At 43.1% G+C, this 24427-nt stretch overlaps 1 protein-coding gene across 2 annotated transcripts in view; it reads right to left on the bottom strand.

Annotated features, from left to right (window-relative positions):
• Window positions 1–24427, bottom strand: part of astn1 (astrotactin 1) — a 1605092-nt gene that overhangs the window by 963504 nt on the left and 617161 nt on the right. Inside the window, exon 5 of one of the 2 annotated variants that reach the window (XM_078407397.1) lies at window positions 9173–9280. The exons of the other annotated variant lie outside the window; for it this stretch is intronic. Within the exon in view, the coding sequence (XP_078263523.1) occupies window positions 9173–9280 (108 nt within the window). The remainder of the gene's footprint in view (window positions 1–9172; window positions 9281–24427) is intronic. 2 annotated transcript variants of the gene reach the window in all.

Here is a 24427-nt window from a genome sequence, read left to right as displayed (position 1 = left end):
AACACCCAGAGGAAACCCACACAGTTACAGGGAAAATATGCAGACTCCACATAGACATCACATTAGGTCAGGATCAAACCCAGGTCTCTGCCTCTGTGATGCAGCAGCTTTACCAGCTGTGCAACTGTACCACCCCTATTTAAAGGATAACTACACTTAGTCACCAAGTCATCTTTTCAAAGATTAATTTTATTTTTGGAGGAAGTAACGCATGTTGAACTGGGTTTTCAAACATGGAACATCACACTTCTGACTCATTCATCCTTCCTCTATTCCAAATTAAAAATCCTTTTATCTGAAAACACACTTTCATTGCCTGTCACAAACGTCTGTTATTGGAAACCAATATATGCTTTATTTCTGAAACAATGGTATCCATATTGGTGGTTACATTGAAGGGAAGAATTGTTTCTCTAGCTGCAGAAAGTTCTGTCCGATATTCCCGGATGGCGTCAACGCAGTCTGTAGAAGGGTCTCGACCCGAAACGTCACCCATTCCTTCTCCCCAGAGATGCTGCCTGACCCGATGAGTTACTCCAGCATTTTGTGTCTATTCCAGGATGAAAATGGGCACTCCAAGATTTTCAAAGGCACTCAAGGTCAAATACGACAAGTTGCCGGATGCATCTAATATTTCCCAGTGAAACTAAACACATCAAAATGTCTCTAAAGTATCCCTGACTAGATTTATTATGAGGACTCACTTAATCAGTCACTTATTTTCTTCTGCCAGCACTTTGACATCCATGGAGATTTCTGCCAAACACTGGAGTCAAAATGAGTAAACAATGCCCTCATCCCAGTCTCATTTCCAATGGCAAACTGGCAAATAACATGAACTTTCTCTCAAAGTCTCAACAATTGATTTCCCTCAGATTTCTGTTCATTAGTAGTTTGAACCTTCTCTTGACGCTTCTTATACAACCTGTGTCAATACATATTGATTCCACTTCCAACTGAAATATGATCTAAACACACTTATCCCCACAATACATTAATCTTCCTGCTCACTCCAAGGTTTTGTTCAATGTTGTCTCCAAAGACAGGCTGGGGCTTTTTGCTGACATTTCATGCCTCTGCTTAATAGAGCTACACATCTGTTGAGTACCAGGGAATGCAAGACCGCAAAAAATTGCAAAGAGTTGTGGACATAGCCCAGAAAATCACGCAAAACAACCTCCCTTCCATGGACTCCATCAACACTTCACACGACTTTGGCAAGGCCACCATTATAATCAAGGACCGGTCTCACCCCGGTCACTCCCACTTCTCTCCTCTCCCATCTGGCAAGAGATGCAGAAGCTTGAAAACGCACACCTCTAAATCCGGGGACAGTTTATTCCCAGCTGTTATCAGGCAACTGAAGCAATCTCTCACCAACTAGATTGAAGTCCTGACCTCCCATTTACCTCATTGGAGACCTTTGAACTATCTTTAATCAGACTTTATCCTGTATCTATTCACAAAATGCTGGAGTAACTCATCAGGTCAGGCAGCATCTCGGGAGAGATGGAATGGGTGACGTTTCGGGTCGAGACCCTTCTTATCCTGTATCTGTACACTATGGATGGCTTGATTGTTGTTATGTTTAGTCTTTTTGTAGACTGGATAGAATGCAACTAAAAAAGCTTTTCACTCTACCTCGGTACATGTGCTAATAAACTAAACTAAACTATTAACATCTTTGCAACATTGATGAGGCAGGTAGCATTGCTGCCTCACAGCTCCAGCAACCTGGTTCAATCCTGACATCCAGTGCTGTCTGTGTGGAGTTTGCATGTCTCCCTTGTGGGAATCACCCTCTGGGGTCACCCACATTCCTCAGGGGTGCCGATTTATTGGCGGATTAATTTGCTGCTGTAAATTATCCGGTGTTGGCTGTAAGTACATCGAAGAGGATTGAAAATGCGTTACAGAGAAATGTGTGGGGCAATGGGACTGATCGGGCAGTTCTGTGAAGCGTCATAGAGTCGATGGGCTGAACGGCCTCGAACTATGTCACGCAAAATATGACAAATGAATTATCATACTGTATTAGGCAGTATAGTTCATGCAATGGAAGAATGGAACAAAATAAAAATACAACGTCTACAAAGGAGTGGCATAGATTCATAGTGTACAGTGGCGCAGCGATAGAGTTGCTGCCTTACAGCGCTGGAGACCTGGGTTTGATCCTGACTATGGCTGCTGCCTAGATGGAATTTGTACATTCACCCTGTGACCGTGTGGGCTTTCTCTGTGAGTTCCTCCAGCATTTTGTATCTTTCTAAGAGAAAGTAACAGTTACAGTGACTTACAATTTGGGATCTAATTGAGGATTTTAAAGTTTAAGAAAATGCGCATGTGCAGTTGGGGCTCTGTTGATCTGGTACTTATGTAAGATGGCCGCTGCAACTGCGCGTGCGCAGAAAAAACGTGTCCGTGCCTGTGCAGGTGGGGCCTGATGAGCAAGCTCGGCTGCCTGTCTCTTGGGGGCGGGTTTGCCGGCTCCGTAGCAGCAGGAGAGCCAGGCCTGGTGCCGGGGGAAGCAGACGGAGCCTGAGCCTGAGCCTGGGCCTGGACGTGACCGGGGAACCGAGAACCTGAGGTGGGCCAAGGGGAAAGGCAGCAGCAGCAGCAGCGGCAGTGAGGCTGGGTGTTGGTGGAGATGGAGGCCTAGGCTTGGGCTGGCGGAGGGGGGAGAGTGAGAGGGGGGAGGGGGGAGGGAGGGGGGTGGGAGGGGGGTGGGAGGGAGGGGGGTGGGAGGGAGGGGGGTGGAAGGGAGGGAGGGGGGAGGAAGGGTGGGAGGGAGGGAAGGTGGGAGGGAGGGGGGGGGGAGAGGGGAGGGGGAAGCGGGGGTGAGGGGGGAGGGGGGAGGAGGGGAGAGAGGGTGCTGCACCAATGCAGGAGTGGTTTGGGCCCAACGGGTCCACTTGTTCTCGTACTATATATAAATACAATCAAACCTAACTCAAGTACAAAGGTAGAACAAAGGGAAAGGTGCAGAGTGCAGAAATAGAGACAGATTTACAGTTGGAAAAGAGGATTTACAGGGAGATAGACACAAAAACCTGGAATAACAGCGGGGCAGCAGCATCGCTGGAGAGAAGGAATGGGTGATGTTTCGTGACGAGACCCTTCTTGAGACTGAAAGTCATGGGAAAGGGAAACAAAAGATTTAGGGATTTAAAGATTAAAAACTGTTTCATTGATTTTTGAAAGCTTTATGGTTTCAGTTTCTACCTTAATCAAATATGTTTGCACCAATTTCTATTTAGAACTAGCATAATGTTAATTAAAAAATTATAATCAAAAAGCAAACAACAGTCTACACTGTAAGTGGGAAAACAAGAATCATAGTGAAGTAGATAGACATATGAGAGATAATAAATTGTAGGGCGATTGGGAAATAAGGGGCCGTACAGTAGTGCAGCTGGTAGTGCTGCTGCGTGATAATGCAGGACATCCAGATTCAATCCTGACCTCAGGTGCTGTCTGTGTGAAGTTTGCAGGTTCTCCCTGTGACCTAGTGGGTTTCCTCCAGATGCTCTGGTTTACTCCCGCATTTCAAAGACGTGCGGGATTGGAGGTGGATTGACTTCTGTAAATTGCCCCTAATACGTAGGGAATGGATGAGAATGCAGGATAACAAAGAACTAATAAGAACAGGTAATCAATGGTCAGCATGGACTCGGTGGGCCGAAGAGCTTGTTAGCATGCTGTGTCTTTATATTTTAAAAAAATAGTAGTTGTTGGATGTCTAAATTTAAAACAGAAAACGGCAGAAGTGCAGATGTGGTCAGGTAGCAACCAGCGACAGATAAACAGTGTTATTGTTTCAGGATAAAGCCCTCTCATGGTGTCACAGATTGTACAGCAAAGAAACCTTTCAGCCCATCACATCCATGTCGATCTTTGTGCCTGTCCTATCCATTAACCTGGCTAATTGTTTCTGACACATTGCAATTGTCCCAGCCTCAACTACCACTTCTGGCAGCTTGTTCCATACACCCCCCACCATTTGTGTGACAATGCTACTCCTCAGAATATTATTATATCTTTCCCCCTTCACCTTAAACCTATGCCCTCTGGTTCTCCATTCCCCTACATTGGGCAAGAGACTCTGTGCATCTACCCAATCTATTCCTTTCATGATTTTATACACCTCTATAAGATCACCCCTCATCCTCCTGCACTCATAGGAATAGAGTCCCACCCTGCTCAACCTCTCCCTATCAATCAAACTCCTGGCAACATCCTCGTAAATCTTTTCTGTACCCTTTCTAACTTGACAATATCTCTCCTGTAACATGGTGCGAAGAACTGAACCCAAAAAGGTGTACACCTCTATAATGTGTAGAAAACCTCCTTTGCTTGAGGGAAAACCAGCCCAGCCTATTCCCATAACAAAATCCTCCAATTTGGCAACATCCTGGTGAATCTCCTCTTTGGTCTCTCTCTTTGTGTAGCCAAGCCATGCTCTCTCATCAGTATTGAGAGGTTGGAATGTTGTGTTTGCTTCCTGAAATGGTCCCTGTGAGAATTCTTCAATGTGACTGGAAATTCAGGCAACTTGATCATGTGCAGCTTCTGAATTCTGGAGAAACTTTGAACTGATACCAAAAAACAACTGGTATTAGATAAAAGGGACATACTTAGTTTATTGGTTTAGTTTAGTTTATTATTGTCACACGTACCAAGGTACAGTGAAAACCCTTTTGTTGCATGCTGTCCAGTCAGTGAAAAGACTGTACATGATTACAATCAAGCTGTCCACAGTGTAAGGATAAAGGGTAAAGGGGATAATGTTTAGTGCAAGATAGAGTCCAATAAAGTCAGATTACTTGTCACAGGGATCACAGCGTATTTACGGGGAGATGTGATCAATGTGGTAAACCATTGCATCACACCTAAGGGCAAGATCTGGACCAGGAACATAACAGTGGTACACTGGAACATTAATTCCCAAAATTCACACCTCTCTCATGTCGGGTGGCACAGTGGCAAAGCTGCTAGAGCTGCTGCCTCACAGTGCCAGAGACCCAGGATTGATTTTGAACTCGGGGTCTGTCTGTGTGGAGTTCACATGTTCTCTCTGTGATCGCTTGAGTTTCATCCAGATGCTCCGGTTTCCTCCCACATCCCCAAAGACGTGCCAGTCTGTGGATCAATTAGCCTCCATTAAATTGCTTCTAGTGTGTAGGGAGTGGAGGAGAAAGTGAAATAAGATGTTACTAATGTGAAAGGGTAATCGATGGACTCAAAGGGCCGAAAGGTCTGTTTCCAAGCTGTATCTCAAAACTAAAACTAAAATGTTATCTCTAGTAGTACATCAAAGAACATTCATTTCTGTTGTCATGTCTGTTAACACTGCAGAAATTGTTGGAGATACATTGCAAATAAATATTTGCCATAGTTCCATCTTTCAGATATTTTCTTTATCATGCCATCGGCATGCTATTGCATCAAACACAATTTTCAATTCATAAGAGATAAAGGAATATAAAATTCAAATACTATATTTTAACTGGAAATTTCAGTCTGAAGAAGGGTCTCGACCCGAAACGTCACCCATTCCTTCTCTCCCGAGATGCTGCCTGACCTGCTGAGTTACTCCAGCATTTTGTGAATAAATCAATTTGTACCAGCATCTTCAGTTATTTTCTTATACTATATTTGAACTGTTCTTCACTCTTCTATCTCTTTGGATTTATGTAATATCATCCTATCTTTAACCTTCCTTTTCCAGTATCATGAATACCTTTCACATCTCAGACTAAAGAAACCATTGGCACATATCATATAAACAGAGTAATCCTGCCCATTGTATCCATTTCAGATGTATGTCAGAGCACAATGGGGCCAGAACAAGCCCACCCTCTCCCACCTCCTGAATCTTAAACAATAAAGAAAATCTTAACGGCACGGTAGCGGCACGGTAGCGCAGCGGTAGAGTTGCTGCTTTACAGCGAATGCAGCGCCGGAGACTCAGGTTCGATCCTGACTACGGGTGCTGTACTGTAAGGAGTTTGTACGTTCTCCCCGTGACCTGCGTGGGTTTTCTCCGAGATCTTCGGTTTCCTCCCACACTCCAAAGACGTACAGGTATGTAGGTTAATTGACTGAGTAAATGTAAAAATTGTCCCTAGTGGGTGTAGGATAGTGTTAATGTGCGGGGATCGCAGGGCGGCGCGGACTTGGTGGGCCGAAAAGGCCTGTTTCCGCGCTGTATATATATGATATGATATGATATGATATGATATGATATTAACTGCTGGTCATGCTAATCTCCAGTTAAACTGTCGGTCAAGATTTTCAAAACAAAATATTAAAAATTAAGCAGGTACTCAAACACTAAAACAACTGGTTTTACTGGTGACACAAACAGCCAAAAAAAAACAACTGAAGGATCAGAGATTTATTACTGAAGATTTACACATTGTTTTTTGGGGCTAATGATCTGAGGTGTCACTGTTAAAAATGATTGAAATATGTAATTGAACAGAAATATCAACTACCTTATATTTTCATGGCCCATCATAACTATGATAGCCATCACAGACATGAATATAGTGGAAGGTTTCTAGAATACAATCCAATGAAGATAGCCAAGTGATTTATAAAAAAAGAACAATTTGTCCCTTCCAGTGAATTACAAACTTTTATCTCACTGACATATTCAGGCAATTTTCCACAAAGAACAATGGATTGTCAGACTAACTGCAGGTTGTAATCCAATTCACAGATTTATATATAATTGGTATGTGGAACAGAGAAAATAGGAACTGGGTTACAGGCTGTAATCTAATCGAATGCATGCAGTTTAAGTTTAAAGTTACAACTACTCACGTAGACAGGTTGATGGAGAATTGGGAGAATGGCATTGAAAGGTAACTTAGTTGAACGATTCAGATGACATAAAGAAAATAGTCTACACCTTAGAGCTGGTACAATTCATAAATCACATTTTAAGGGTCGGGTTACTTCATAAATCACATACCTGAGAAAGCAGAAAACTATGGTGCAGTTTCTTAAAAACTGCCCTCAAGCTTTTTAGAAAGTTCTGTTAATGTTCATTTCATAAAACATAAGATCAGAGGGAAGTTGATTGTGGCTTATAAATACAATGTCGTTTTTCATATGAAGTCATGGGAATCCAGTTAAAAAGGGAGGACATTACAAATTCCATTAGTTCAGACTCCATTTATTAATATATCCCAATAGTTCAATATCTGTCTCATTGGATGCTTCTTTCTCTGCTCCCTTTAAGCTTGCCAGGACCCCACTTCCTGCAACTCTTCTTTAAACTCACTTTTTCCTGGTTCCCACATATATCCTTTAAATGCACTGGGCCCCAATTACCATGCTCCCTTTACACACACTGGGATCCTGGTTCCAATGTATTCTTTAAATACAATGGTACATCAGTTCCCATGTTCCCTTTAAACACACTGGGACCCTGGTTCCCACATTCCTTTTGCAGACATCATGCCCTTGGTTCCCACGCATCCTTTAAAAACACTGGGGCCCCAGTTACAATGTTCCCTTTAAACACACTGGCGTCCTGGTTCCCACATTCCCTTGAAGACCCCATGGTCCCCATGTACCCTACCATGGCCCTGCTCCCCAAGCATCCTTTAAATGCACTGTTGGCCCAGTTACAATGCTCCCTTTGAACACACTGGTGTACTGGTTCACATATTCACTTTCAGGACCCCCATGGTCCCCACGTACCCTTGAAATACAATGGGACCCCAATTACCATGCTGCCATTAAACACACTGTGGCCTTAGTTTCTCTGTTCCCTGGTTTCTTTGCCTGGACCTTGTTTCCCACAATTATTTAGACACGAGATTCGATGGTAAATTGATTGTCTTACAATATCTAGAAAAAAAGTGCTGGGGTATAAACTGGGATAACATCCAGCATTTTGGGAAATCCACCATCTGGGCACCACTAAAGTCACAAGGGAGCTGGATTAACAGAGTTTGACAGTGTTTGGATTTTCTGAATAAATTTGACATTAAGGCACGTTTGACATTTGACATTGAAAATCTTACAAAAAAAATTAATGACAGCAGGCTGTATGGCCTGGAGATATGGATGAAGAGAGACGAATGACGTTTAAAATGCACTGGCCTGAGTAAGTTGGTGGACACAAGACAGCAAAATGCATTGTAAGTGATGATAGTTGTACACATGGTAGGAGCGATGAATCATTTCCACAGAGCCAGGGACCCAGGTTTGATCCTGCCCTCGGGTGCTGTCTGTGTGAACTTTGCACATTCTCCCTGTGACCGCACGAGTTTCCTCCGGGTGCTCCGATTTCCTCTCACATCCCAAAGACAAGCAGGATTGTAGGTTGATTGGCGTCTAAATTGCCCATAATGTGTAGGGAGCAGATGAGAAAGTGTGATGCCAAAGAACTAGTGTGAATGGGTGGTCAGTGGTCAGGTGGACTCGGTATGCCGAAGGGCCTGTTTTTATGCTGTGTTTGTAAAATAAACTAAAGGCTGGAATGCCAAATTGATTTGAGTGTGTTACTGGGCATAAATGATATCATATTTGCAATGATTATTTAGGGGATTCAGTTCCAAGAAGACCATTTAATTTTTATCAAGATCGGTACTTGGAATTCTTATGTGGCTCCAAATGTAACAAAATTTGATTGTGGACTCACTGGAGATTTTACTTTCTTCCTACCTCATGACATGCACTGAATGCTATATTAAAAGTCCCATGGTACATCACATCTATCGACAGTACTGAAGAATAACACAGGTTCAGCACAGAATAACTCGACGATGCCAGGCCTTAAGTACGAATGGCAACGGAATTTGTTTAAAAAAGAAGATTGAATGGGTATTTTAATGATTTTCTTTCCAAATAATAGAACTCATACCAAGATGCAGTTATTCATCAAGAGTTAAGAGTTTTTAGTTGTCATATGTACCAATAATGGAACAATGAAATTCTTACTTGCAGTAGCAATATATACTCATATGCCAAAACAATCCAAGTCTGTCCAACATTTCCATGTAGCTAATACCCACAAACCCAGGCATCATTCTGGTAAACCTCTACGCCCTTTCCAAAGTGTCCACATCCTTCGTGAATTGGGGTGTCCAGAACTTCACACAATATTCAAGCTTTACACATATGCCAATGAAATAAGAGTAGTTCTCAAGCATACCTCTGCTTCGACGTCTACTGCGGGATGGATCTGTGTAAAAGGTCAGCTGTGGTTCATTATCTGCTTCGGTTCCCGAATCACCTTCCGGGTTCAAAAAGGCCGATCCAGCTGCAAAGAGAAACGAGCAATGCAACCTATGGTCAGCTGCAGGGAACTCATGTTAGCAATCAGTATACACCACTTCATAGAAATGTAATTAACATGATAAGTTAGGAAACTAACTCCATGCACGTGTGTGGGCAAAGGCCGAGACATCCTCATTCACTCCAACCTTTTTGGAGACCCTCGGTCCATCTTTAATCTGACTTTACTGGACTTTACTTGCATTAAACGTTATTCCCTTTATGCTGTATATGTACACTGTGAACGGCTTTATTGTAATCATGTATAGTCTCTCCGCTGACTGGATAGTGTGCAACAAACAGCTTTTCACTGTTCCTCGGTACACGTGACAATAAATTTAAAAAATCAGAATTGATGCACATTTATTTTAACAAGTGGCACTGAACTACGGTCCAATGAAACAGATCCACGAAAGCTTTACTCAATTTGATTGATTGTTTGATTGAAAGATATAGCGTGGAAACAGACCCTTCAGCCCACCCAGTCCATGCCAGCCATCAATCGCCTATTCACACTGGTTCTATGTCATCCGACTATCGCCGCCACTCTCAACACCCTCCGGGTAATTTATGGAAGGACCATTCAGAAGCCTGATAACAGAGAGGAAGAAGTTGCTCTTGTGTCTGCTCTAAAAGGGGTTATTTGGCAATGACATATGGAGAATGCCATTGCAGGAATCCTCTAACTTGCTACACCCCTCCACACAGTGTTCTGTTGCTGCTTCCCCTTCTATAATCATAGCTGATCAGTGAACTGATGCAAACTGCAAAGACATAAATTATTTTTAATGCAAAAATCCTTGAAAATCCTGTACCCATTCAAATGAAGTGCGATTGAGCTTTTAAGAGCATGCAAAACCATAAGTAACTAAATTATTCAGAAGCCATTGTCTGTGTTACATTGTCTGCATGTCGCTGCAAGTTGATGTCACTTTATTATTAACATGCACTAAATATCAGGAAATTGCATTTTTGAGAAGAAGTTGTGGAATGAAACTGCCAGATACTTAAAGCAGGTAATTATAAATCTAAGTACAATGAAATGCAAATGAATAATGTCTCAGAAATTGAAAATTGATTTATCTGCTGACAATTAACTATCACAAAAATAATCCAATTTCACAAGTTTTCAGGCAGATTTTGAAAGTCCCAAATTTTAAGTGGAATTTATTTATTGCCTTTTTCATCGCGTTCCTTTTCTGTCAATTAATCTAGCTTTTCTTTTTCTCTCAAAGAATCACTGAGAGAACATGCCCTTACCACCCACCACATTCTGACTGTGATGCCTCTGGACACTCATCTAATTTGCCTGGATTGGGTCCGTATGCTCCTTTTCAAGAGTCCAGAGTCAAGAGTGTTTTATTGTAAATAGTCCCAAACAGAACAATGACATTCTTACTTGAGGCAGCACAGCAGAATATGTAAGCTTCTATCAGACACCCAAATATCTTTTAAACATTGTGATAGTATCTGTCTCCACTATCTCCTCTGGCAGTTCACCCCAAACATTCCCCAATTCCCCACTCACTGGTGAAAAAATTGTTCCTCAGATCTCCTTTAAATTTCTTCCTTCTCACCTTAAACTTTTACCCTCTAGTTCTAAACCACTCTCCCCTGAGTAAAACAATTTAATTTAATCGTCCCACATAAATGTTTAAAACTACGATAAGTTCACTTCTCAGCCTCCTATGCTTTAGTGAGAAGAAATCCAGCCTCTCCAATCAAGTACAGCCTTCCATTCCAGGTAACATCCTGATGGTGAACCAACCCACACAACCGTAATCCTACCTCAACAACGTAATACTTGCACTACAATGGACTTGCTTCTTTTTTCTGATTGTTTTGCACTGACGTCTTGTTCATTGTACAATCTTTTTTTTATTTTGACTGTTGTGCAGAATTTTATGTGTAAGTTATGCATAATATATGTATCATTTATGTTTTGTGTGATTGTCTCTGTCTATGTGCCTGTAATGCCACTGCAAACAAGAATTTCAATCCACCTTATTGTACTTGTGCATATGATAATAAACTCAACTCAACCCAATGCTTATAGGGAATGCCTTTGCTTTTCAAGGCAAGCATTGAAAATGCCATTGGTAAACCATTATTTGCAGTTCCTTGCGTCTACCTTCCAAATGGCTTTATCTTGGCCTGATCCATCTGTCCAATCACTTTCAGTGAGCTATGAACTGGCACTTCTTTTTATGTCTTTTTCTCTACTTAATTTAAATTTGCATTCACCTCCTTTTATTTACATTGCTTCTCATGCTGAGGATATATCAGGCTGACTGATTTGTTTACTTAGGTCTCAATTACACAACAGCATTACGACAATAGTGGATAAAACCCATGGATCTGAATGTGTGGAAGTACTCTCGTTTCTACAGCAGTTCTCTTGTTCATGTCTAGTTGAAGTTCTGCTGGTATCACTCCCAAGACGGGCCCAGTTGTCCTGGTCCTTGCTGTGATGCTGTACGCTGTGACCAGGCTATCCTGTGGCTAGAACTGTCTAGGAATGCCCAACTTAGGCAGCACAAATATCTGCAGTAGATTGTATGCCGTCACTTTCAGTGTGCACTTTGGCAAATCCAGTGATGCAGAAAATATCCAAGTATTTTTATCCAATTAGTACCCTGTAAGGGGGGGTGATATATAACTTGCCATCTGCCAAATGTCCAATATCTGTTCTGGTACCTTGCAGATGGCATTTTACCCATTGCTGATGCCATCTGTTGCAACCTGGAATAAAATGGCAGAAGAACTGGACATCATGAGCACCCATGAGCAGGGTCAATGTTGTCAATTCTGCTGTAAAGGGGATGCAGGTCACTGAGTAACTGCCTGCTCATAAGATCATGGAGGGGTACACCGTGGAAACCGATCCTTCAACCCAATCTAATCAAGCAACCACCCAATCCTAGACTAATCTTAAGCTAACACATTCTGTTCTCATTAATATGAAGGCTTCACAGACAGTGAGCCTTTGTTGCGTTCAGCTGAAGTTGCAAGTCTGAGAAGCGGCCTTTGGTTTTCTTCCTGGCCACTGCAAGGTTATGTCAATCATGTTAGCAGCTGTGCTCACTACGTGAGCTGAGTTTAGTTTATTGTCACGTGTACCAGGGTACAGGTGAAATGCTTTTGTTGCACACTAACCAGTCAGCAGAAAGACAAAACATGATAACAATTGAGCCATGTACAGTGGACAGGTACAGAATAAAGGGAATAATGAGAATAAAGTTTAGTGCAAGATAGCGCCCAGTAAAGTCCGATCAAAGATAGTCCGAGGATCTCCAACGACGTAGGTAGTAGCTCAGGCCTGCTCTCTAGTTGTTGGTAGGATGGTTCAGTTGCCTGATAACAGCTGGGAAGAGAATCCCTGAATCTGGAGATGTGCACTTTTATATTTCTATACTTCTTGCCTGATGGGAGAGAGAAAAAGAGGAAGCTTTGCAGCACCAGAGATCCGGGTTTGTATGGGTTTTCTCTGGATATTCTGGTTTCTTCCTACAGTCCAAAGATATACAGGTTTGTATGATATTTGGCTTAGACAAAATTGTAAATTGTCTTCGGATAGTGTTTGAAAAGAAATTAGAGTTTTAATTCACACAAGTTCCATATTATTCCACCTTTTCATCCACTCCTTACACATTAGGGGCAATTTTACAGAGGCCAATGAACCTACAACCCTGCATGTCTTTGGGATGTGGGAGGAAACTGGAGTACCTGGAGAATGTGCAACTCCACATAGACAGTACCGGGGTCAGGATCGAACCTGGGTCTCTGGTGGTGTGAGGTAGCAGCTCTTAAAGCTGCGCCACTGTTTAGTTTAGTTTTGAGATACAGAGTGGCTACAGCCCTTCAGTCCACCGAGTCCATGTCAACCATCGATCACCCGTTCCATCCTACACATTAGGGACAATTTACAGAAACCAAATAACCTACAAACCTGCACGTCTTTGGAATGTGTGAGGAAACTAGAGCACCCGGAGGAAACCCATGCAGTCACAGGGAAAACATACAAACTCCATACAGACAGCACTCACAGTCTGGATTAAACCCGGATCTTTGGCATTGTAAAGCAGCCACTGTACCACTGTGTCAATATGCCGCCAGTCTGTGAAGTCTGAAGAAGGGTCTCGACCCGAAACGTCTCCCATTCCTTCAGTCCTGAGATGCTGCCTGACCTGCTGAGTTACTCCAGCATTTTGTGTCTACCTTAGATTTAAACCAGCATCTGCATTTTGTTTTCCTACACATTATGCTGCCAAATACTGAAAAAAGCCATCCATTATATTTTGGAAGTAACAATAAGAAGACTTACAACACATCATTGCAAGTTTAAAGGAAAAGGTACAGAAGAGCAAATTAAAGTCTTCAGTAAATAATTTTAAAAACTAGTTGAATGCTGCATTGTGAAATACAATAGAAAAGCAAAGAAATCTTGAATATAAATTATTTTTCAGTTCATTTATAGTTTTCAACATTGCAAAATTGAAGAATGCAGAAGATGCAGAGAAATGTTTTAATATAAACTTGGAGTGACAAAAAGTTGAAGAGAAAATTTAGATTTTTTTGAAACCCAAAGCTGAGAAGCATGAGAAGCCTAAAAGAAAAATGTAAGAATATGAGGAACTAATATAAGGTAATACAAGGTAATCATCAAAATTACTCCATCACTGGGCAATATGGTAACAAGAGAACGTAAGTTTAAGTTAATCATATTAAAAAAATCAAAAACAAATTGCCCATTGACTAAAAGTTGGAATTTGATGTTAACATAATTGAAGTTATATCCTTATACTGTATATGTTCAATTCATAATTAGTTGCTTGAAAGGGGATGGTTGAAGGTTGAGGAGTATGGACAGAAGATTGAGAGTAGTGTTCGAGCTAGAGGCTCAAATACTGAACAAACTGCCAGAGATTTAACGTGTTAATCTATGTTGAAGTCAGTTTAAGGATAAGGGGGAAGTCTTTTAGGACCGAGATGTGAAAACATTTCTTCACACAGAGAGTGGTGAGTCTGTGGAATTCTCTGCCACAGAAGGTAGTTGAGGCCTGTTCATTGGCTATATTTAAGAGGGAGTTAGATGTGGCCCTTGTGGCTAAAGGGATCAGGGGGTATGGAGAGAAGGCAGGTACAGGTTACTGAGCTGGATGATCAGCCATGATCATATTGAATGGCGGTGCAGGCTCGAAGGGCCGAATGACCTACTCCTGCACCTATTTTCTATGTTTCTATATCACTATGCATATAGTGGGTCATGCCAGGTCTGGGGTGGGACAGGCATTATTTTTGCGTCAGAACCGTTCTTTAGAAAGTAGGGGTCTGAAGAAGGGTCCCAACCCAAAACATCGTATGTCCACTCCCTCCCCAGATGCTGCCTGACCCAGAGTTCGTCCAGCACATCAGTTCACGTTAGTTTAGTTTATTGTCACGTGTGCAGAGGTACAGTGAAAAGCTTTTGTTGCATGCTAACCAGTCAGCAGAAAGACAATACATGATTACAATCGATCCATTTACTAAGTGTACAGCACTTTGTGTTTTACTTAATATTTGAGTACTAGTCATAGTAATCATACGGGATGGAAACATGCCTTTGGCTCAATTCTCCCATGCCGACCAAGATGCCCATTTACACTGGTCCCACCTGCCTGCATTTGCCCCAAATCCCTCTAAATCTTTCCCATCCATGTACCTGTCCAAATGTCTTTTATTCCAGCATCTACAGTCCCCCGTGTCTTCACAATACACTTAGATGCAAGAAGAAAATAATATATTTAACATATTAGGTTTTGTGAAGATTAGTCACTGATCCACACAGGCTTTAGTTAGAAGCATAACAACATAGCCAGGAGCTGCTGGGCAACAAAGCCAGTTCTCCATTCAGTATGTAAACATAACACGAATCTTCATTATTTCAACTTGATATGGTAATTCATTGAGTTATTAGGTGATGCAGTGAAAAGGATAAATGCAGAAGCCTTTACTACCTCAGCAATTAATGCAATATCACGCTAAGACTGTGGTTGAATGGTAATTTTGAGCATTGTTTTTTCCACTTAGATTTCCACTATCTGCACCAGAAAGTGAGAAAATAAGACACAGTGCAAAACAAATCAATCTACATGAAGGTGACTTTCAGAACAAGAGTATATGCAGAAATGGTGAACTATACAGCTGACATTCTTCAGAAATGATTGAAATATCTTGCTTTTTTAACTTTTTGAATTTTGTGATACCTTTGTGGAAGCATTACATCATATTTTTCAGTTGAATCTAAACCTTTCTTCCAGCCTTCATGCTTGCTGAAGTGAGATTCTGATAGTAGGACATTTGCTTGAAGATATGAAGCTACATGGTGTTCAGTGAGTATCGGAAAGAAATGCAGATGCTGGTTTAAACCAAGGACTGGCACAAAAAGCTGGAGTAACTCTGCGGGTCAGGCATCACCTCTGCAGTAAAGGAATCGGTGACGTTTTGGGTTGAGACCCTTCTTCAGACTCAGGAGAGGCTGTTGTCTTGGCACTAGGTTCGAGGTTCTCAATTTCCTTCCTGTACTCTGTCTCGTCATTATTTGATATACGGTCCACTATGATGGTGCCCTCTGCAAATTTGTAAATCGAGTTGGATTGGTATTTGCTGCACAGACATGACGTGGATAAGGAGTATTCACTTTTCAATATTTTGTGTCTATCTACGATGTACAGCGAGTTACCTATAGCCTCATAAAATAAATGTTTCTTCCATGATGAAACTAATAGTGTATCTATCATGGATAAGCCATCTGGTGAGCTCCTCTGTGGCCCTGGTTGAGTTAATGAATGTCATTGGGTGCTGATCAATGGAATAGCATCGTGCATTTGCAATTTTAAAAACCTGCCGGCTTCTTCAAACTAATGAACTAAAGATGAAAGCCCAGAGTATATCTCACATTTTAAGTGCACCATTGAATATACTAGGAAAAACAATTTGTAAATTCCAATGCAATTATGGACATGCTTTTGGCAGCAGTTGCCTAAGGAACTTGCTGTGAAGGTTCTTTTTGTCATTTATTTATCTTTCAGGATCTGGGCTTTGCACATTTGCCAAGGGCAGTATTTTTTGCCCATCTCTAAATGTCTGCAGAATGTGCTGGTGAACTGCAAGTTACTCTAACAATGGTCAAGATACTCTAACAATGTCTTTCCGTAGGTAGTTCCAGGAATTAGACACAATGGAATGGCATCATATTTCCAGGTCAGGATAGAGCATGGTTTGGAAGGGAACTTGCAACCTCACATCTGCCTGCCATGCTTGTCCTGTTACATGGTAGAGAGTGTGCAGATGAGTAACTGCAATCAATTTTAGTTGAGAGAAACAGCATGGAAACAGGCCCTTCGGCACACCGAGTCCATGCTGACCATCGATCATTTGTACACTGGTGTTGTGTTATCCCAGTTTTACATCCGACGCACTAAGGGTGATTTACAAAAGCCAATTAACCTATCAAACCTACATGCCTTTGGAATGTGGGGAGAAACCAGAGCACCCGGAGAGAACCCACAGACTTTTTGAGAAACGGCATGGAAACAGGCGCTTCAGCCCACTGAGTCCACATTGACCATCGATTGCCCCATACACTGGCACTATCCTACACAATAGAGACAATTAAAACATTTTCTACTAACGCCAATTAACATACAAACCTACACATCGTTTTTGGAGGGTGGGAGGAACCTAGAGCACCCAGTGAAAGCCCCCATGGTCACGGGGAGAAGGTACAAACTACACACAGACAGGACCTACAGCTCGGATTAAACTGGGGCCTCTGGTGCTGTAACATTGGTGGCACAGTGGAAACTCTACCACTGCGCCACCCTAAATTATCTAGATGGTAAACACTGCAGCCAATTTGCACTGGCAGTACAGTGTGTTTTCGTGTGGTGGATGGGATACCAGTCAAGTTGGGCGCTTCGTCCAGCATTTATCTCCACTGTCCAGCAGGCCAGCTGCACCTGACTCAAGTTCATGGGGAGGATATCAGCTGTAGTGCTAGCTGCCTGTATTATGTTCCGTATGCTGCTCAATGGCTTCCTTGACAGGATGGAGACAGAGGTCATTAAACCTTTGGGAGATGTCATGGTATCAATAAGCGCTAATTTACACAGGCAGGTGTACAAATCTCCTAACATTACTTGTGAGTTGTTGAAGGCTAGCTAGTAATGGCAGGAATGGTTATGAAAGTGACTGCAATGAAACAAGTATATCAGTATTATAAATTCACTAAAAGAGAGCCTTGGAACACAATTAAACTAATGTTCAAAATCAGAGACCTTTCAGAAATATTGAACTTGCTTCCGAATATGGAACTTTAGTCTTGGTTTAGTTGAATTTTAGTTTTGAGATTCTGCTTGGAAACAGGCACTTCGGCCCACCAAGTTCCTGCCGATAACCCGTACACCACTTCTTTGTTATCCCAGTCTTGTATCCCACATACAAGGTGCAATTTACAGAAGCTGTAACCGACAAACCTGCACATCTTTGGAATGTGGGAGGAAATCGGAGGACCCGGACGAAACCCAGGCGGTCACGGGGCGAACATATAAACTCCACACAGACAGCACCCATAGTCAGAATCAAACCCAGGTCTCTGGCGCTGTAAGGCAGTACTCTAGCGCTGTGCCACCTCAGGAATATTAAAAGAAGAAATATCTTGTTTTTAAGTGCTTTGGCAAAATAGGAAATATTAACCTAAGAGATTAAAATATACACTCATTTTAAATCAATTTTTTTTTCAAATGGAAAATAAAGGGGTAAAACAAATTATATGCTTCTAGATTCGAAGCTAATATTTACACGCTGCCCACAAAGATCAAAGTAAATTAAAACCCAAGGGCTGGATTAACGATTTTTTGGGGGGGGGGGGAATTATCCGGAGAACTACAAACATAAATAAACTAGAGATTCAGTTGAAAATTGAGCGGTTGTATTATTTTGACAAACATCAAACAAATGGAGAATTCAATGTTTTCTTCTTCTTGCGTTTGAGGCAGCAGAAGTTATGTAACCCCCTCCAGGCGCTGTAGCCAGTGCAATGTGCTGTTGTCGAGGGCCGTGAGGTCTACCCCTCCACCAGGGGGACGGAGGACAGTGCAGTAAAAAATGACGTGCTGCGCTGTTTGCTGGTCTGCTCCACACACGCAGGCTGCTGTTGAACGTAACCCCCAACGATGCATGTTGGCATTGAACCGGCCGACCCCTGTGCAGGGCCCCGGTTCAGGGCGACCCACTCTTTGCGGGGCATGTCCGAGCCGGGTGGGCTGTGGTGTTTGGTGTGACAGTGGATTGAGGAGGTCACGATGTCTGTTCAGCTGGTTTTCCATGCTGCTAGTTTGTTGAAACTGGAGCCACAGAGGGTCGCTGCATGACGGGAGAAAGGGCGACGAGATCACAGGCGTTGAAGTCCCAGTTGCAGTGAATCCTGGGCGAGGTGGTGCAAAGTATGTTTGGCATCCGATGGGGTCTTGCACACCAGCCTATGAGTGAAGAACTCTCTGCGAAGCTTGTCGGGTGCGATACCTGCGAGCACTGGCAGGAGATCCGTCGGAGTAGGGCGTAGGCAGCCAGTGATGATCCGCATGGTGTCGTTGAGGGTAGCGTCTAGCTTGCTAGTATGTGCGCTGGGGTACCATGCTGGGGCGGCGTACTCAGCGGCGCTGTACACGAGTGAAAGAGCAATAGTTCGAAGAGTAGATGTCCTGGCACCCCATGACAATCCTGCCATGCAACGCAGGAGGTTGTTCTGTGCCGAGACTTTAGCATGGAGAGCTTCAAGGTGTTGCTTGTAGGTCAGCTGCTGATCTAGTTTCACCCCAAGGTATGTAGGAAAAGGGTTGTAGGGTAGGGATGACCCATTGAAGGTGATGGTTAGCTGGCATAGAGCTTCCTTGTTGTTCAGGTGAAAGGCCGTTGTGGTGGTTTTTGCCACACTCAGTTTTAGTCTCCAGGTCTTAAGGTAGCCTGCGGCAAGTCCCATATCCGCCGAGAGCTCATCCTCAACATTTGACCAACTCCTGTCCAAGTGCAGTAGGGCCAAGTCAATTCAATGTTCATCCCATTGGATTGTAAGAATCTAGTCTAAGACAGTTCACAACCACAGAAATTGTTTATTTGTAGTGTGTTAACCAGTCAGCAGAAAGACTATGCATGATTACAATTGAGCAATCCACAGTGTACAGATACATGATAAAGGGAATAATGTTTAGTGCAAAATAAAGTCCAGTAAAGTCCAATTAAAGATAGTCCGAGAATCTCCAGTAAGGTAGATAGTACCTTAGGGCTGCTACTAGATGTTGATAGGATGGTTCAGTTGCCAGATAAAAGCTGGGAAGAAACTGTCCCTGACTCTGGAGGTGTGCATTAACTCACCAGGAAAAAGCAGAACTACTGCTACCATTTTCATTGTGGATTCAACACTTGATACCGATTTAGCTCCATATGTTCTTGTCTTGTTGAGACTGCACCAACCGCTGCTGTTGGGCTATAAACGTGCAATCAGAGTGAATGCAAAACTATTTCATCCATTCTCTGAAGCCCAACTGCATTTTAAAAGCTCTTAATGATAGTTTTGCACAAAGCAAGCTTTGAGCCTTTTTCAAAGGCAGTAAGGATCTCAAGCCAAAACTCATAATCAAATCGTTCTCAGTGTCAAGCAGAAGGTAATAAAACAAAAGTTTCTTTTAAATTGCATCACAACAAGATGTTGTAATGCCTACATTACTAGCCATTTGTGGCTTGTTTAGATTTGCAAATGTTTAAACTAATTATATCTAAGTGTTTCCTTCAGTTAATTCAAGTTATTGTGTTGTTCCATTAGCTCACTAATTACAGAGATGATAAAATGCAGACTAGTTTTGTTACACCAATCTGAGCACCAGTATTGTTGGCATTATGGCGAGTTATAGCTTAGTAGCATAGTGTGAAGCCGACCTCTCCCTTAACATCAGCAAAACAAAAGTATTGGTTGCCAACATCAGGAAGCAATGTGGAGTACTCTTCCTGTCTCTCGATGGCATTGAAGTGGAGATGTATGAGAGATTCAAGTTCCAAGGTGTAAATATCCCACCCCAATTTGTCCTGATCCAACCAGGGCGCACAGTGGCGCAGCGGTAGAGTTGCTTCCTTCCAGCGCCAGAGCCCCGGGTTTGATCATAATTATGGGTGCTTTCTATACAGAGTTTGTATGTTCTCCCTGTGACTGCATGGGTTTTCTCCGGGTGCTCTGGTTTCCTTCCACACTCCAATGAGGTTTGTAGGCTAATTGGCTTTGTAAAATTGGATCAATTGCTTTGACCTCAAGAAATTGCAGAGAGTTGAGAACACAACCCAGTCCATCACGCAAACCAGCCTCCCTCCTTTCGATTTGCCACTGAACATTTCCTCCTCACTGATCATCAACACAGTGCACATTGACTGAGTGGCTAAGCTCAGTTCCAATGCCATCTACAAATTCGCCGATGACACCGCTGTTATTGTGCGAATCACGGATGTAGAGAGAAAGAGTACCTAAATGAGTGATACCTCAGCAACAATCTCTCAATTAATGTCATCAAGACCAAGGAACTCATTGTGGACCAGTATAGTTTAGTTTATTTTACAAATACAGCGCGGAAACAGGCCTTTTGGCCCACCGAGTCCGCACCATCCAGCTATCTCCGCACATTAACACTACCCTCGACGCACCAAGGGCGTCACATTAATACCAAACAATTAACCTACAAACCTGTACATCTTTGGAGTGTGGGAGGAAACCGAAGATCTCAGAGAAAATCCATGCAGGTCATGGGAAGAACGTACAAACCCAGTAGACAAGCACCCATAGTCGGGATCGAACCCGGGATCCGGGGCTCTGGCGCTGTAAGGCATCAATCCTTCCGCTGAAATAACTGTGCCACCCAGAAAGGGGAAGTCAGGTAACCATGTGCGTTTTCATCGAAAGGTGGGCGGTGGCATCTCAGTTGAACTGCCCTGGACCAACATATAATTGTGCGGCACAATGAGAGAGTTGCTACTTCACAGCGCCAGAGACCAGGGTTTGATCTTGATTACGGGTGAAGGAGAAATCATGTTTGACTAATCTTCCAGAAATTTTTGAGGATGTAATAAGTAGAATGGATAAGGGAGAGACAGTGGATGTGATGTATCCAGACTTTCAAAAAGCCCTTGACAAGTTCCCACACAAGAGATTAGTGTGCAAAATTAGAGCACATGGTATTGGGGGTAGGGTATTGACATGGATAGAGAACTGGTTGGGAGGCAGGAAGTAAAGAGTAGGAATTTATGGGTCCTTTTCGGAATCGCATGCAGTAATTAGTGGGGTGCCACAAGGCTCAATGCTGGGACATCAGTTATTTACACTATATATTAACGATTTAGACGAGGGAATTAAATGTAACATCTCCAAAATTGCGGATGACACAAAGCTGGGTAGCAGTGTGACCTATGAGGAGGATGCTATGAGGCTGCAGGGTGACTTTGAAAGGTTCGGTGAGTGGGCAAATACATGGCAGATGCAGTATAATATGGATAATTGTAAGGTTATCCACTTTGGTGGCAAGAACACGAAGGCAGATTATTATCTGAATGGTGTCAGATTAGGAAAAGGGGAAGTGCAACGAGGCCTGGGTGTCCATGTACATCAGTCACTGAAAGTAAGCATGCAGGTACAGCAGGCAATGAAGAAAGCTAATGGCATGTTGGCCTTCATTAAGAGAGGATTTGAGTTTAGGAGCAAGGAGGTTCTACTGCTGTGGTGAGACCGCACCTGGAGTATTTTTGCAGTTTTGGTCTTATAATTTGAGGAAGGACATTCTTGATATTAAGGGAGTGTAGCGTAGGTTCACCAGGTTACTTCCCAGGATGGCGGGACTGACATATGATGAACGAATGGGTCGACTGGGCTTGTATTAACTAGAATTTAGAAGGATGAGAGGGGATCTTATAGAAACATATAAAATTCTTAAAGGATTGGATAGGCGAGATGCAGGAAAAATGTTCCCCATGTTGGGGGAGACTAGAACCAAGGGTTACAGTTTAAGAATAAGGGGTAGGCCATTTTGGACTCAGATGAGGAAAAACCTTTTCACCCAGAGAGTTGTGAATCTGTGGAATTCTCTGCCAAAGAAGGCAGTGGAGGTCAATTCACTGGATGTTTTCAAGAGAGAGTTAGATATAGTTAGATTAACGGAATCAATTGATATGGGGAAAAAGCAGGAACGGGGTACTGATTTTGGATGATCAGCCATGATCATATTGAATGGTGGTGCTGGCTCAAAGGGCCGAATGGCCTACTCCTGCACCTATTTTCTATGTTTCTATGACCACATGGGTTTTCTCTGAATGCTCCAGTTTCCTCCCACACTCCAAAGGCGTACTGGATTGTAGTTTCATTGGCTTTGGTAAAAATTGTAAAATAGTCCCTAGTGTGTAGAGTAATAATAATAATAATAATCCATTTATTTTATATAGCGCCTTATCGCATGCTCAAAGCGCTTTACAAAAACAATTAACATAGAAACAAACAGACAAACTATCCTGACGGAAAAGCGGCGAATACTCAATGCCAGCGTCCTCTCACGTCAGGGTCCGGCAGTAGACATTAAAAAGCACAAGACACACAGATATAATTTTTTACACAAAACAGCCATCACAGTGATTGCTCTAGGCATACCCTCACTGTGATGGAAGGCAAAGTCTTATCTCCTCCTCATTCTTCTCCCGTGGTGCCACGAGGTGATCGAGGCTCCCAACTTTTTGAAGCCCCCACCGGGCGATGGAAAGTCCCAGGGCCGAGCCGAGCAGGCTGATGAAAGTCCTGAGCCCCCACCGGGCGATGGAAAGTCCCAGGGTTGAGCCGAGCAGGCCGATGAAAGTCCTGAGCCCCCACCGGGCGATGGAAAGTGCTGCGGCCGGGCCAACGCAGGGCGATGAAAGGCCTGCGGGCGGGTTGATCGTACCTCGCGCTTCGGGGCGGTCGAAGCTGCTACGGCTGGAGCTCCCAAAAGCCGGTCGCCAGCCAGGGACCTGCGAACTCCCGATGTTGCGGTCTGCAGGGCCCACGGCCGAAGCCTCCGAGATGGTAAGTCCAGACCCTGCGACCGGAGTCTTTGAGGTCGATCCCAGCTGGAGGCCGCCAACTCCACGATGTTAGGCCGTAGCGCGAACGGAGATACGACACGGTAAAGGTCGCATCTCCGTTGAGGAGGAGATTTGAAAAAAGGTTTCCCCCAACCCCCCCACCACCCCCCTACATACACAGAATTAAAAATAAAACAAAACGTACATTTAACAACGACAATGACAAAAAAACACAACAACAAAAATACGGAGAGACTGCCGATGAGCCGCAGCTGCAGAACACAGCCACGCCCCCAATGTGTAGTGCCAGTGTAAGGGGTAATCACTGGTCAATGCAGGCTCGGTGGGCCAAATGGTCTGTTTCCGCACTGTATCTCTGAAGTCTAAACTAAAATCTATAATAGTAATTATGAAGAAAATTTATACTGAACTGCATGCAAAAAAAAAGGAATTTTGCTGTGCTTAGTTAAATGTGACAAAGTGCCATTGAACCATGAAATCCAGAGCCCTGCCATTTACTGTGCAAGTCCAGCCCTGGTTTAACTTACCAATAGGCACTTGAATGAGTGAAAATCCTACCACTGTCAGGCTGCCACTGCGTGATCGTTGCCTGCCACCCAAACCTATGAAAACAACCCAGAGCAGCTTTAAGCTATCTTCAAGGCTGCCGACACTATCCTCCACTGCAGTCAATACCCTTTTCGAAGCCATACCAAAGCCATAGGACAGGCACTAAGAATGCAACAAGCCCATGTAAACAGGCAATAAGAATGATTAATTGATTTTGTACCTGATACGGGAGGGTTTCATTCAGAAACTTGGTGTGGCTTCTTTTTATTTCTTTATTTATGCTTTGTTAGGCAACAAATGACTGCCTTTAAGATATAAGACTGTGATTGAGTCACAGAATCAGTCATGCAGCATGGAAACAAGTTCTTCGACCCATCTTGCCCAGTGTTGATTTCCTTCGGGTGTTCTGGTTTCTCCTCTATTGCAAAGATGTGTGGACCAG

This window comes from Rhinoraja longicauda, chromosome 11 (genome assembly GCF_053455715.1).
Source record: "Rhinoraja longicauda isolate Sanriku21f chromosome 11, sRhiLon1.1, whole genome shotgun sequence".
Lineage (NCBI taxonomy): Eukaryota > Metazoa > Chordata > Chondrichthyes > Rajiformes > Arhynchobatidae > Rhinoraja > Rhinoraja longicauda.
Note: the sequence above shows the minus strand (reverse complement) of the source record. Positions and strands in the feature narration are given on the sequence as shown.